The following is a 15,372-nucleotide window of genomic DNA, read 5'->3' as shown; positions in this document are numbered from 1 at the left end:
ACTTTTTGAGAAATACATTCATTTGCTGACTTTCTCAGAGTTAGATGACTATGTGAAATATGAAGCTGGAGCTTGCAGGGCATTGCCCTAAACTACGCTAAGTGGCTAGCAGTAGCATTTAGCACACAGATCAAGTTTTGGACGCATTAAACAAGATATAACAAGTTAATTGGTAAAAATTTAGAGCTGCTAGTGAGGGGATTTTTCAAACTGTTTCCCCCGAATTCTGCTTTTTATGCTAAACTGGCTAACTGGCTTTTTATGCTAAACTAGCTAACTGGCTACAAGTTAAGCTAACTGCCTGGTAGCTGTAGCTTCATACTCAGCAGAGTGGTATCAATCTTCCCATTTAACTCTCAGCAAAATCCTAAAATGTCAAACTATTAATTTAATCATTAAGTCTATAAAATGTGGATGAAAAAAGTCTTTACATTTGAGAAGCAAGAACCAGCAAATTATCTAGCTTTTTCTTTCTTTAAAAAGGACATGAACGTCTTATCGCTAATCAAAATTACCGCTGATTAATTTTCTGTTGATTAACTAAGCAATATATTGTTTCCACACTAGTTTAACTACTATTTTTACCTGTTTAGCAGTGTGAATAATCAGTATGACAGCACATCATTGGGAAATTGGTTAATACACTTTCTTTCATTGAGACAAGTCCTGCTTTGTGCTTGAAATGTAGCCTATTTAATCATTAGTTGTACAGTTTATTTAACTTGTAAAATTCCACAGCGAAAGTAACTTTGTAAATACGATGCTCACATTTCACTTTTAATAAACTTTTTTATTTTGTTTTACAAGTTTGTGAGCTCTCATTTTCTACAAGAAAATGCATTTCAGTGTAACACATACAAGGGGAAAATTTCTACAGCACAATCAGGGCAGGACGGCAGCACAGGGAGAAACATTTATTCTACCCAGCAGGGTCGGTACACTCTTCCTATCATACACCGCAGCACTGGAAGGGAAGAATAAAGAAAGTGAAAAATACTTCAAGAACATCAAGAAATCCGATATCAGAACATTATTGGACAGGTATTACTTGAGGGGAAAAAAAAGCTTTAGTTCAACTTTTTTTAGCATTAAAACAGAAACATGGGTTTACAGATACTTACAGTCTTGGTCGGTGTTTCTGCGATCGATTTTCAAACTGTGCTCAGCGGGAGTGTGGCTCAAGCTTTGGTCTGTGAGCAGAGGGAAGGTCCGGGTGAAGGCCGGGTTCAGCCCACGAATACTGCGTCCTCTCAGCCCCATGTCCTGAAACACAGTATTGATCAGTGATTGCATGTGACACCGTGAGACCACACACATTTCCATACGGCAGGATCTGAACTCTGGATCGTCGCAGCTTTCATGGATTATCTTTTCACTTGCAGCACAGGTGTTGGATCTGTCTTTACCAGCTGATCCAAGCCACAGGAACCCCAAATGGAAGAAATGTGTTTCCCCGTTTTTTTATGATATCACAGTGGCCTGTTTTCTTCCACTTCCCCCCTTGGTTCACCCAGATGGCTTTGTTCTCTCCAACATGGCTGCCTGTTCCCTATTACCGCAGAGATAACCACCATGTTCATGACACACAGGAGACGCAACCGCCAGATAAACTCTTTACACATCGCAGCCAAACGTTTGAGGGAGCACAGATATATCATCATTCTTCCCACTGTGATTCCAATAAATCTTTATAGGCTTGTGATCATTTGACCTTTCAGCTAATAGTATTTCCCGATTTCCAACGCTGCTGTAAAAGTTTTTCATAGAGGTGTATGAAATATTGACTTAACAGTAGACACAAGGATGGTGACGAATGAGAGGGGTCAAATGTTCAGTCACAGGATGGAGATAATGTGCTCTTTGTTGCTGAACTATGGTTAGCTGCGGTTGTTTATGGAAAGAAATCTCATGCAATTAATAGTTATGATGCATGACTGTTACTGGCAGAGTTCAGTGACTGCAAACCGAGACTGGTCAGATACACTTTTTTTTTTTTTTTGAGGGGGGATAAATGAGCTAAGAGTAGTCCAAATAGCTGGTAACTTTAGACTGGATTAATTTGTTGTTGAGCAAACAATGTTTAAAGGGTTGGTTCACTCAAATAATAAAAAAAGATATGCTCACAGAGGTCTTCATGGGTCCCAAATGATGGACCTGAACCCTAATGGACCTGCAAAATTTGTTCCAAACACTTATTAGTCCCTTTGGGTTTTAAAATATAATATACCCGACCCGTTTTTGCCCAAGACATTAGAGACATGGGTTGACCTTCTCTGCAGCAGCCCTTCGTTGCATGTCACCCCCCCCTTTCGCCCACCTTTCCTGACTATATATGATATTCATATATATTTACCATTGTTGCCTCATGTCAGTGTGGGTTTTCTCTGGGTTCTCTGGCTTCCTCCCACAGTCCAAAGACTGACTCTAAATTGTCCGTAGGTGTGAATGTGAGTGTGAATGGTTGTCTGTCTCTATGTGTCAGCCCTGTGATAGTCTGGTGACCTGTCCAGGGTGTACCCTGCTTCTCACCCAGTGTGAGCTGGGATAGGCTCCAGCCCCCCTGGGACCCCTAACAGGATAACCGGTTACGGAAAATGAATGAATGAGTGAATATATTAGAGACCTGACCTGTAAGAGGAGAGAGACCCAAAACCCGGCCTATTTTATGGACTCCAAAAAACTGTTAATTTAGATTGCAACTAAAAATGCTGTTCTACAACATACTGTTCTTACCCATTTTACTTGTCTAATAAAGTCTAATAGTATTTCAGATGTCTATAATTATTTTATTTTTCATTGTAATTTATTTGTTGTGTTGTTAGCTTCTGTAACACGTTAACTTCCTTGGTTCTTGGATAAATAAAGTACCCAAGTTTACTGTATCCTTCTCAGATTTCCCAGCATTTAGGCGTTTCTCTCGTAATCCGTGCTATTCAGGTGATTTCTTTTCATCTTTTTTGCACAATATCTTGCACGCACATGAAAATAACCTGTGTGCACAAGATAGTTATCTTTAGATAAGACAAGATATTTAACACAAGATAAAAATTTGGCCCATTTTTACTATATGGGATTGTTTTATCTCAGGGAAAAAGACAAATGGAATCACGTATAATAAGATAAGACGTCCCCATAATAAAAAATTATATAGCAAATGATGAAACAAACAATACAGCAACTTCACAACTTTTCAGGCAGGTATGTAAAGAAAGGTTTCTATACACTGAACAATTATCCTCGGGGCCTCGTAGAGCAATTCTTATCTTTTCTAGCTTCAGAGAAAGTAGTAGTATACATATATATATATATATATATATATATATATATATATATACACACATTTATCTTATTAATGACTTATAAAGTATCAGTAAATGTTTTGGTAACCATGATATAAGCTATTAGTTACCCTTTAAAGGTCCAGTATGTAAGATTTAGGAGCACCTACTGGCAAATATTAAATATAATATTGATAATTATGTTTTCATTAGTGTATGATCATCTGAAATTAAGAATCAGTGTTTTTTTTTTTAACCATAGAATGAGCTGTCTATATCTGCATATGGAGCAAGTCCTCTCCCACAAAGTCCACCATGTTGTTTCTACAGTAGCCCTGAACAAACAATCAAACACTGGCTCTAGATTGGCTGCAGTGTGACACTTACTGAGGCGATGATGATTCTAGGTCTTCCATCTTCAATCATCTCGTTGGTGTCCAGCATGAGGCTTCGTCTGTACACAGGAGGAACCCCAGCAGGCTCAGACATGGGCTTGTCCCCTAGGAACAGGCCATCTTGCTCCGATAAGCTGTCGTCTCCTTTAGTTGCGGGCATGGCTGCAGTGACCGAGTGTCTGCTCAGCTCAGAGAACAGCAGAAGAGTGTACAGAGCAGAGTAAACAGAGATCATGGTTTCCACAATGTTTAGCTCTCTATTAGCTGACGAGTGTTGTGACTGGGCTCTCAGGCGTCTTATATATTCACAAAGAGGGCAGTTTGCTCACAACTTAAAGCTGTCATGTAAGAAAGTGTCGTGTCTCCTGCAGGGATGCATCTATCTTAAAGGCCGGAGGTCACAGGAAGTTTAAAGGTCACGGTGTAAATCCATTAATAGGTGTTCCTTCATGAAATAAAAGGCTGAATAGCACTGTTTTGTCTGTTTTGAGATGTGATGGATTCAAATGGATAGAGAGGTGAAACATGGAGGGGCTGTGATTTCCATCACATCACAGGGCAGCATCAAGAGGGCTCACAGGAGGTCAGAGGGGCAGGAATTAACTGTGGATATTTTCCTCCAGAATCCACATGCTGAAATGAACCCAGCAGGTGAGAGGACAGAGACTGACTCCCATCACCCATTGAGTAGAGAAAGTGCGTCATTTTCTCTGAGTGGCATCAGTGGCTGAACATGATGGACCAACCGAAAAGGTCAGTTACATGTATGAAAGGCTCGAAACTGTAGGAGCTGGTGTCGTTAATGTCGACACGCGTCTGCAGGAAGTGATAGATACTTTGAGAACTGTACTTTTTAACATGTAAAACTACAGTGGTGAACATTATACCTGCTTAACACCTATAACTCTATAAACACAAAGCAATCCCATCCCGAACTGTCATATTTTGACACGCCCTGGTGTTACTATAATGGCGCTTGGGACAGCTTTTTACATTGTATATTGACACAGAAGGGTCAATGGATCTTGAAACAGAAGGGGTCAGCGGTAAGGTTTAGGCAACGAAACTACTTGGTTAAGGTTTGGAAAAGATTGTGGTTGATGTGACTAACGACTGACCTGACAAAATAACTCAACGCTTAGTTTCACATGAGACACAGACACCAGTCTTCTGGGTCAAAGTCCTGTGCTTGTTGGGCCCATCTACTTCCTATCCCACTTACCCCACGTGGACTGTCACTCTCTTTATACGACTTCCATTGCTCTGAGTGTCTAATAATGGCCCTGATGGGTTTACAGTGAAACTGGTTGAAAGCCTTGTGCATCTCCTACAGATGCTAAACAGTGCCCCTGGCATCACACCTGTGACACTGCCCAAGCAGCATATTTTGACGCATTGGAGCAAGACTGGGTTGATAAACCGTTTTCTGCATATATGCACAACCTGTAGTTGACGGGACAAGAAACTTACGGGCTTCTGTTTGTAGTCAGAGTAGTACTGACCAATCATGTTTGACTGAGTCAATACTAAAAGTTTTAGTCCATTTGGAGAGCCAAAGAGGTGGAACACATTGGCCAAAATCCAACCTCGGAATCCACCAGCTATCATCTGACGATGATTTAGCTTTTTATTGGTATTTACTAAACTATTTGCATTCATATGTAGATGTCTAGGCTTGCCAAAATGCTGTCTGGACCTGTCTCAAGTTGTTAATTGACTGTAAACAATGACCAGTGCACAGAAGAGGATGTCTTAGCCCGAATATCTGTACCGAATCTCCAGATATACTGAAACATGTACAGCTACAGCCACATTTCATTCGGAGTCTACACAACACAAATCGAACCCACTAGTACAAGACAAACCCATCAACACAATGATTATTTGAACTCTATATATCAAAATATGAGGCCACATATAGCAAGTATCCACTTTATGATTTGTGATACAAGAAGTGATTCACCTTAAGTGATGCCTACCTAACCGTTACCAGTGTTAAATGCTAACTAAATTTTAACATAGCCTTTTTTTCAAGGCTTCCACTCAGGGAATAAAGGGGGGTTTATCTTAGACCAACCTGTAGGGTGACCATATTTTGATTTCCAAAAAAGAGGACACTCGGCCTGGCCACGAGATAGCCTACTTAAATGATTCTCGCAGTTTACTCAAAGATGCCTTATAATTTTAATATATTTAAAGTTTATATGTATGGATAGAAAATTCAGTTATATTACAAAATAACATCTCTCAAAGACAGAAATTCAGATAGGCCTCTATAGATAGGGGACACATACACACACTAGAGTGTGGCTACCCGTTCAGTCCAAAATGTATAAATTGTATTCGGGCTCGGGTCGGATTCGGTCAGCTTTCAGTGAAAATGTAGTGTAAAAATAAATAAAATCCTATTGTCTGTCCTGTTTATTGCTTGGGGACTGTTATTTACGTGACAACACCTGAACATAACACACACAGACACACATTGGCTGTTTGTTTCTATCTCTCCCCTCGCTGGAAGCCTCGGACCTCCAGCCGCCCGCCTCCGCCTTGATTAAACGCTGAAAATAAAATAAAAGAGGGAGACAGGTTTTTCCTATTTTATCTTATTTTATTATATTTCTCCCTCTCCCCTCGCTGGAAGCCTCAGACCTCCCACTGCCCGCTCCCGTCTCAAACACGGAGGTCTCCCTCTCGCGGAGCACCCACGGCGCACGCCCAGCCTGTTAAATACCCTGTAACCATAACAACTGTGTGACACAAACTCAGTGCTTTAGTGATTAAATAATGTCGGACTCGGTTCGGTTTCGGACATAACAAAACAGAATGACTGTCGGGTTCGTAAAGGAAAACCGGACATTATCATCAATTTATAAACATCCCCCGGACGCCCCGGACAGGACGTGAAAAGTGGACATGTCCAGGCAAAAGAGGACGTTTGGTCAGCCTACCAACCTGTAGGTAGTAGGACAAGTCACATAGCTGGTGGCCAGATGACATGCTCCAGTTGCAGCTACTTGGGAATATTGGTCGTTGCCCCCAGAGGCTTAACATCAGCATGTTAGCTTCGTCATTGGGGCTATATTAGCATGATGTGCAGCCTCACAGAGCTGCTAGTATGGCTGTAGATTCTCTTTGTATTTTTTCATAATTTTTGTACGGATTTAACTAGATTTAGCTTTACACTATATTTTCAAAAGATCTGGCAAGGACACTAGTGATGCACTGTTCCACCGATGACGTACTCTATCATGGAGTTCACTTGATTGGATAACAGGCTGCCTGTTGGGCGGTCCCTGGTTCTCCACTTGTTATTTCAAACAGGAAACAATATGGCAGCCTGCTCACAATCTTTCTGTTATTCTGTCTAAACAATCCACCAAAATGTATTTCTGAAAACATTTGAGACAAGAAATAGGCAGCACCAATGCTGAAGCTTGTTTTATTTTAGAATTACACCGCCTAATCTGACAGCTTGCATCAAGTTTCATGAGCCAGCTGCATCGCAGTGGACAGACTCATCTGCATAAAATTGAATCTAGTCTATTTTCCACTAGTACAGACCAGCAAACGTAGCTCAACCCCTACCCCAAACTTGCTGCAACCATGGATGGATAACTAAATGGGCCTACCAGGCACAGGCCCATGGGCTCCTTGGCCTTCAGGTGCAAATTGTAATATTACCATTATTTGAAGAGACTCCAAATGACCACAAAGAGACACAAAACAACCACCAGGAGACACAAAATGACCACTAAGAGACACAAAGCCACATAACGACCACAAAGAGACGTAAACCACCACCAAGTCTGTGTGTCTTGCTCCTGTGGTGGTGGGGACCTTTGCATCTCTGCCCAGGGGCCCATTGTCTCATAATCCACTCATGGTTGCAACATTCCCACCATGCAGAAAAAGAAAGAGCTGAGACCCCCTCGGTTGCTGGATCTCATGGAAATGCACCTTTAAAGATGCTGGTAGACAGGTTTTGTTGCTCTTGGATAGAGCCAGGTTTGCTGTATACCCAGTTTCCAGTCTTTATGCAGTGCAGTGGTAGCAGGCTGATGGATGGACCCTCATATTTAGTTTATATATGAAGGTGGTATCAATCTTCTCATCTCGCTCTCGACAAGAGATCAAATAAACGTATTTCTCGTATGTCTGAATTTGATATGCCACAGCTCTGTGATCAAGCCCTGGGAGCGTTTGATGGACAAGCACCCATCAGCTGATGATGAAAGGCGGAGGCAAATAAAAACCTAAAGGGCCTCCATGTTGACTTAGCTCCTCGCAGGCTTCTTCTCGGCTCAAAAGGCTTACCTTATTAACATCACAGGAGCCGTAGCGCAGGGGATGGAGAGCCGGGACATGAATAATAGCTATTGAACTCAGCTGAAGTGATTTTACTTGGAGCGGTCAGCCTTTATTTTGTAAGTATTATTGTTGGAGGGCGAGGACTTCTACTGAAGGACTGAACTTGTCCACAGGGGCACGGCCGTTCCAGCAGAAGCACAACTGAACTTGTGAGCTTCATGCTCTGTTGTTGTAACCTTTCTCGCTTTTTCTCTCTTTCTGATAATCTCTCCTTTCCTTTTCCCATATTTCTCCCGACATATAGGCTGTATTAACTTGCTGATATGGACGCTGCAAATCAGTGCCACCTGATCCAAAGCTTCTGGGCTCTATCAGCTATCTTGGCACTCACTGAGAAGATTCAGTGAACTCTGAGCTGTGGTGAAGGTCTTTATCTGGTAACTGTGATTTTTCCCTGGTCTGAATTTCTAAGAAATCATTACCATAATTCTCTAACAAAGAACATTAGAGAAAAAAAAAGCCAAGAGTCAAATAATCTTATGAGGACCAGATGTGATTCGGTGAGTATCCATGAACATTATTTACTAAATCTTTATGTTTCCACAACACAGCTCGTCAAATCTTCAACCCATGCCAGTAAAGTTTATTCAACTACTGACGGTGCTGTCGCTGATTTATATTTGGTCTTGTTTGTACGCTGTTGTAATTGCGTCCAGATTCGATCCGGCCTTGTGCATGCTTTAAATTTTGAACCCAAAGAAGCTGCAGAGTAGTTTTTTCATCAGCTCTGTCAGCTGCTTGCATCACCTGTCAGTCGCCGGTGCTGTATTTCAATCACACCGCCTACAGCTTTGTGCATAAAGAGGCCTCAGAAGTCTGGGCCCTATGACATCAGTAGCAGCATTGTTTTATAATCCTCCGGGGGACAACACATTATTTCCTCGTCCTGTATTAACACGCTGCCTTTCATCACCGACACTCGTCTTCTAATAGAAAATATAAAGGAAAGAAAAAACAAACAGTGGCTCTGGTTCCAGGGAAATATGATGCACCGATGCTCAATGCATGATGTTCTATATCTGTGTGCTGCAGAGGCTTGAGCTGTGCCAGAGGCCGGCGTGCTGCATTCAGCAGAGATGCGGGTGCAAAAGGGGGGGACCACATTTTGGGCAGGTTTTTTTTTTTTTTTTGTTGCCCAGAGAACAGACCATGGTTTCCTGGAACAATGCAGCTGATGAGAGTCTCTCCAAGGAAAATAAGGCTCTGACATCATGGGTTCTTAAAGCACACAGCTGAGCCAACACTCTCTCCTGCTATAATCAAGCCTCAGTGAATTTCCACTGTCGACTGAAATTGAGAAAGAGGGAGAATCTCCTCCAATGGTTTAGACACTTTTTTTTTAAACAAATGCTTTAATGTAACTGCTAACATTCCCGCTGTAGTGCGAGGCTCATGGTGCACTTGTTGGACTCTTGTGTCTCAATTTCCTTTTACATCTGGCCTTGGCTCGCGATAACAATAAAATGTGACACAAGGCTACTTGTAAATTTGTCATGGACTCATCACTGGCCAAGACTGGATGCAAGTCTCCGGATATGAGAATACTTGGGAATGGAGACAACAAACGCTGAGTTGACAGGAGCAACAGTTAAACCCATAGACTCAGAGGCATGGACTCAATTCACATGACTTGGACTCAAGTCAGATTCAAGTCACAAATTTGATGACTTTAGACTGGACTTGACAAAATCAGACTTGCAAAATGACTTTGGCTTTAATTCAAATGACTAGTGACTACACTTGGACTTGAGCCTTTTGACATGACACTACTTGATACCTTCCCCCCAAATCCAAAGAATAAAAAGTATGTTATTTAAAAACTGTTATGAATTAATTCATTTCCCTTTTATTTCCTGAATCGACAAACATTAACGCTGTTCATTCCCAGCAAGTCGACTCTTGATTCCCCAGATGATCCACTTTGTTTGAACTAAACTGACAGCATCCAATCAAGTTGCAGGAAAATTCCATGGAAAAACTAACATTATGTTATGAAGCACCAGTTGGAACAAGTATGCAAAACATTCAGGTTCACATTATAGATGGAAGCGCAAAAACTTTAAACAAACTTTTTAAACAAAGAACTTTTAAAAAGTTCTTTGTTAAGTGGACTTCTCCGAGGTGCGTTGACAAGTTGTTTTATTCGTTGTAGATCTTAGTAATAATTCAGAGAAAGAGCAAAGCCGGCATGCCTTGTTGTGTGATCAAACAGCATGTAGGTTGCTAGCTCTGAGGTTGCTGTTTTCCATAGCGAAGGGGATTTGAAAACTGTTACACAGAGATAGCGGGATGGGGGTTGAATGCTAGCCTAAATATCCGGCCACATAGGCTTATAGCCTCTTGTTGCTTCTCAGAGTCGAGGAATGATCCTTAAACAGCTGAATTTCAAGGACGCCTGTTCCAATGTCAAGGATCCGTTGAATTCTTCTGAGGACTGGGTCCTTCAAGGATGCACCCTCAGCGGGCATGAAGTACCGTTCTTAGTACAATCCTTTATGCATAATTTGCTGGATTTGAAGGTAGGACCTCTTCAGTGATGCACACCTGGGCACTCGCTAGGCTGTTCCAATGCATGTTCACTGAATGCAAGAAAGAAGTCTTGCCTAACCTCTGTAGGACCCAAGTTGGAAGGACCTGTCCTACCAAATAATCAAACTTGACTTTGAGAAGCACCGACAGTCTACATCCAGTTGGACTTGCAAAACAATGACCTGGTCCCACCCTCTGCATAGACTGTATAAGATAATGGATGTAGCTACCATGAGGTCACCCACTGGTTTGTGGACTCATGTTGTGAAGCCTTGAGTTCGGCATTTTGGCCGTCACCATCTTGGTTTTTGGAGCCAGAGGGGTTAGGGCCAATCTTTGACAGAGGATAGAGCCATGACGAAGTGAGAGGTGGAGGGGCCCTTAATAATGTGTAACGTTAAGCCTTAATGAAATTAGCTACAGAGATCAAAACTGTGTTTGTACCAGGCTGTAAACATGTTTATTTCTGCTGTAAAGATGGGCATTTTAACATGAGGGTCTATGGGGATTGACTCTGTTTTTGAGCCAGCCTCAACTGGCCATTAGAGGAACTGCAGATTTTGGCACTTCAGAGTTGGCTTCATTTTTCAGCCCTGGAGATTGCCATTTGGTTAAACCCAGCAAAGTGAAATCCTGTGTGTCCTATTGGGGAATAAAAAAAATGAATGGAGACTGATGAAGCCTTACAACCACTTTTCCTGTAAAACAACCAGTAGAATAAGTAGTAAAATTGGTGAGTGTAGTAAAACAGACCACAAGGTCATTCAAAAGACAATTGTGTGCTTAAGATGAGGAGTTGAAGAGTGTGGAGAGATTGTGTTTCAGGGCTCGGTCCAAATTCTGTGTCCTTAGATGCACTGGATCCTGAGTGCAAGCAGATCAATGGGAACGGGTTGTGTTCCTTCCAGAACCATCCTGGTTCTTGAGGTTATTCAAACATCTTTGTGTTGCACTCCATGAGTCACCATGTAATCCAAAATTAGCACATATAAGAGGATAAACAGAGCATTTTTAAGACGTCCTGAAGTTTGTGTTTTATAATAATTACAACTGGATGATACTGTACGTCCGTATTCACTTTGAGAATTGGCTTATTTGTGATGGCTTGGTTACCCACCACTGCCCAGGCCTCTCTGCACACAATTTCTCTCTGATTTATTTGAACTCTAAATCTTGCAAGCTTGCAGCCTACAATTGGACTATTAGGGTGAGATAATTGATTCTGTATTAGTCATGGAGACGGATGAAATAACATCCAGGATGGCCGGGATGACCGGGGCCTCGCCAACCTCCCTGCTGCTCCACATTTTGATCTCCACCGTCTGCTGCGCGGCGGGCCAGAGAGCCAATTTATCAGGGTTTGATTGTTGTCCCACATACATCCGTTTAAAAAAAAGTGCTGACAGTGAGTGAGTTAGAGCTCAGGCGCTGTCACTGCGAGCATCCTCCAAAGAGCTGAACATGCAGCTCTGGCCTCAGGGAGCACCACGCCCCGTCGTGTTTGCTTTGGCAGACCCCGCCACCTCTTAGGAAGTATCACTTTGTCATTCAGCACACAGCTTCATACTGCACGGTGCACAAAGCTTCAGCTTGAGTTACAGCTTCATCTATGGCTAAAATGGCTTAAAAGATTTGCACACGCTTAAGAGAGACAAACATCTGCTTTGCAATTATCTGCTGTTTATGTGTCTGAATCCACAGGGTTCCTCATAAAAGCTGCAGAGTATACCAGCATGATGTTGCATAATCCAAACAGTCATGTCTTTATAGGATGGTGTTCCCCACAAGGTTTTATGAGTGTATATGCATCCAGAAAGTGTTCAGACCCCTCCACATTTTGGTGTGTTGCAGCCTCGTGCTTAAATCATTTAAATCCATGTTCCCCCTAATCATTCAATATTCAGTACCCCATAATGACAAAGCAAAAACAGGATTATAGGTTTATTTTGCAAGTTTATTAAAAAGAAAATGCTTAAATATAACACTGACATAAGCAGTCAGAGCCTTAACACCTTTGGCAGTGATTACAGCCTTGAGTCTTCTTGGGTATGACATGACAAGCTTTGCAAAACTTCTTGGTAAACGCCACGCAAGCTTTAGAAAGATAGATAAAAAGAATGTTTGGCAAGATCAAAACATAAACGACAGGGTGATTACAAGACAGACTACATGTAAAATATTTAGAATTGTCGATGTTGAAATAAACTTTTATTGTGGTCCTCTGTTGCAGTACGAGATGGCATTTTGAGAAGAGCGGTGCATGAATGTACACGAAGACACATAGTGCCTGACAGAAGGGACACCACCAGTGTCTGGGTGGCGTAGCAGGTCCACCTTACTTGCTGTCGATGGAAGAATTGGAGTTTGGGATTACTCATATGGATATTCAAAACAAGCAGAGCACTTATTATGAAAGTGATGATGAGTAAACAGAGTAAGATTTCTGGTTTGTGTTTAAACAGCCTGACTTTCTGAGCCAATTCTGTCACTGAGGAGGGAGCACTTTGTTTCCAAACTTTTACAGATGAACCGGCAACACCTTGGTGGTGTCTCCATGACAAAGATAACAGTCTTATTATGTATACGAAGAAGGATGGATGGGCACACAAACACAAAACCAAACTGCCACCACCAGTTATCTGACTCAACATGCACAGGGAAACAGTGCAAGTGCAAGTGGCACTCAACCCAGACAGTCCATCTGAACATGAATCATACAGTTTGCTTATTTAACGGATGCTTCATGATGCAGGAAATGCCTATATTTGACTCAGCTTCTTGGTGGGAATGGTGTTGAACGTGATATAAGGTGGCTTGTGGACGTGACCGCTGGGTTAAGCTAATGTTAGCTGCGACAGAATAATATTAATGCAACATTAGAAGGGTCTCGCATTGTTGTTGTGGTCTGACACCTTGATGCAGACAGTAGTCGCATTTCCATTATGGTTTTGCGCAAAATAAATGCGATATTTCTAAAGTTTCGACACAGTACCATTGCAATTTGTAGGTGTTTCCATTAAAAGGTGTTGAGCCGTAATTCTCGTAAAATCTCGTCCCACGAGACTCCACTTTGTTTGCAGAAGTAAGATGGACATTCCAAATCTCTTGCGAGCTGGAACAATCATCTCGGTTGCCACTGCTGCTGTTGCAGTAGTCTACAACCGAAGACAAAGAGAGCGAGTGGTACTCCAAAGGCCCCGTTTATACGACAACGATTTCAACTGGAAACGGTAAACTTTAGTTGTGTTTTGGCCCATCGTTTACACGACAGCGGCGTTTTGGGTGCCTGAAAACGCAACGATTCGAAAACGGGTTCCAGAGTGCAACATTTTGGAAACGGCAGCGTCTCCGTTGTCATGTAAACTTGCAATATGCAGTTCCTCTGAAAACGAAGACTTTTCGCACATGCGCATTATGGTTCCAGTCACTAGGCACGCCGACCGTCACAACAGCAATGCTGAGCTCTGTTTGTGCTGCTCACCCTGTTGATTTGAAGTGAAGTGTAGATCAGTTACTGTAGCAACTCCACCTCGTCGTCCATCCAGACAAAGTTATCTGCGCATGCTTTCGCCATTGTGTCTTCTTTGTTTTGGTTTGTAATCACCGCGTTGTAGAGGAAGGCGCTTCAGCGCAGGCGCATGGCGTCATGCCGTGGTGTTGCTTTGCAAATTTACACTGCCACCCATTGGCCTGGCGTGCATACTACAGCGTTTCCAGTAGATCTTGCGGCTCCGTGTTATCGTTTCAATAACGTCGTCATATAAACGCATTAGTTTTTTAAAACGCAAAGGACAGACTTTTCCGTTTTTAGAGAAACCGTTGTCGTCTAAACAGGGCCAAAGGCAAAGTCCTTACGTGTGGCAGCGACCACGGATAAAGGATTTCTGGAAGAGGATCGTGAACGAGGAATTCACAGAGGACTTGAATGTCCGGTGACGTATATTTGCGCAAAAAGTGTTTCCATTACACTTTTGCGATATACTTCTATATCGACACGTCTGAAAAACCACCTCGAGAGCGTAAAAACTTTTCCTTGATATCTGAGAGTTTTTTCGAAATGTAGGTGTTTCCATTACCAGTTTTTTATTGTGATATTTAGGTTTTGTGCATTTCTAGGGTTAATGGAAACTCACTTAGTGTTAGAGCACATATTTGGTGTAGAGAAGAGTTTTGTACGGTTTGTCAGCTGCAGCAACCTGATATTGAATAAAACATTTAGGCAAGTTCAGGCAGCTCTTGTACTACTGCATGTAAACAGGTCTTATTGGCTCAAAAAGCATTGGTGGTTGGTTTCTAACTTTGTCTAAGGTTCTTTGTATCTCATCAAAACTCAAACTTCATTCTGTCTCAGGCCCCTCGTAGACAACCATTCTCATGATGTCACCAATTAGCTTATAGAAAGATGGCTGCGCCCTGCTGGTCATTAAGTGAAATACATCTTCTTTCATTCAATCTTTCATTGAGGGGAGCTGTCTGGCCACTGCCATTAAGCCCAGATCAGTGCAGTGATGGCTGTCCTTCTGGGCGTTTCTCCCATCTCCACACAGGAGCTCTGGAGCTCAGCCAGTGTGACCATTAGATTCTTAATCACCTCTCTAAACAAGGCCCTCTCCCCTTATTGCTCAGTTTGGCCACGCACATGGCTCTAGGAAGATTTCTGGTTGTTCCAGACCTCTCTAATTAAAAAATTATGGCGTTCACTGCACTCCTCTGAACCTTCAAAGCAGCAAAACACTGTTGTAGCCTTCCCTAAATCTGTGACTCGAGACAAGCCTCTCTCTGGCCTTATAAAGCCTAGACAC

General features: G+C 42.2%; 1 protein-coding gene across 1 annotated transcript; it reads right to left on the bottom strand.

Moving 5' to 3' along the window:
* Nucleotides 1–7: 7 nt before the first annotated feature.
* On the bottom strand, nucleotides 8–3,953 carry pmch (pro-melanin-concentrating hormone). Its single transcript, XM_050036855.1, has 3 exons — nucleotides 3,666–3,953; nucleotides 1,122–1,263; nucleotides 8–964 (listed from the first exon to the last, which is right to left on the bottom strand). The coding sequence occupies exons 1-3, from the start codon at nucleotides 3,906–3,908 to the stop codon at nucleotides 915–917; spliced, it is 435 nt and encodes a 144-aa protein (XP_049892812.1). The 5' UTR covers nucleotides 3,909–3,953; the 3' UTR covers nucleotides 8–914.
* Between the last annotated feature and the right edge of the window lie 11,419 nt (nucleotides 3,954–15,372).

This window comes from Epinephelus moara, chromosome 23, assembly GCF_006386435.1.
Source record: "Epinephelus moara isolate mb chromosome 23, YSFRI_EMoa_1.0, whole genome shotgun sequence".
NCBI classification, from domain to species: Eukaryota; Metazoa; Chordata; class Actinopteri; order Perciformes; family Serranidae; genus Epinephelus; species Epinephelus moara.
The sequence above is the reverse complement of the archived record's forward strand: the minus strand, read 5'-3'. Positions and strand labels throughout refer to the sequence as shown.

Coding starts and splice junctions, on each gene's coding strand:
- pmch (XM_050036855.1), bottom strand. CDS start 3,908: ATGATCTCTGTTTACTCTGCTCTGTACACTCTTCTGCTGTTCTCTGAG. Junction 1,264..3,665: donor CTAGAATCATCATCGCCTCA/GTAAGTGTCACA, acceptor ACTGTGTTTCAG/GACATGGGGCTGAGAGGACG. Junction 965..1,121: donor CAGAAACACCGACCAAGACT/GTAAGTATCTGT, acceptor CTTCCCTTCCAG/TGCTGCGGTGTATGATAGGA.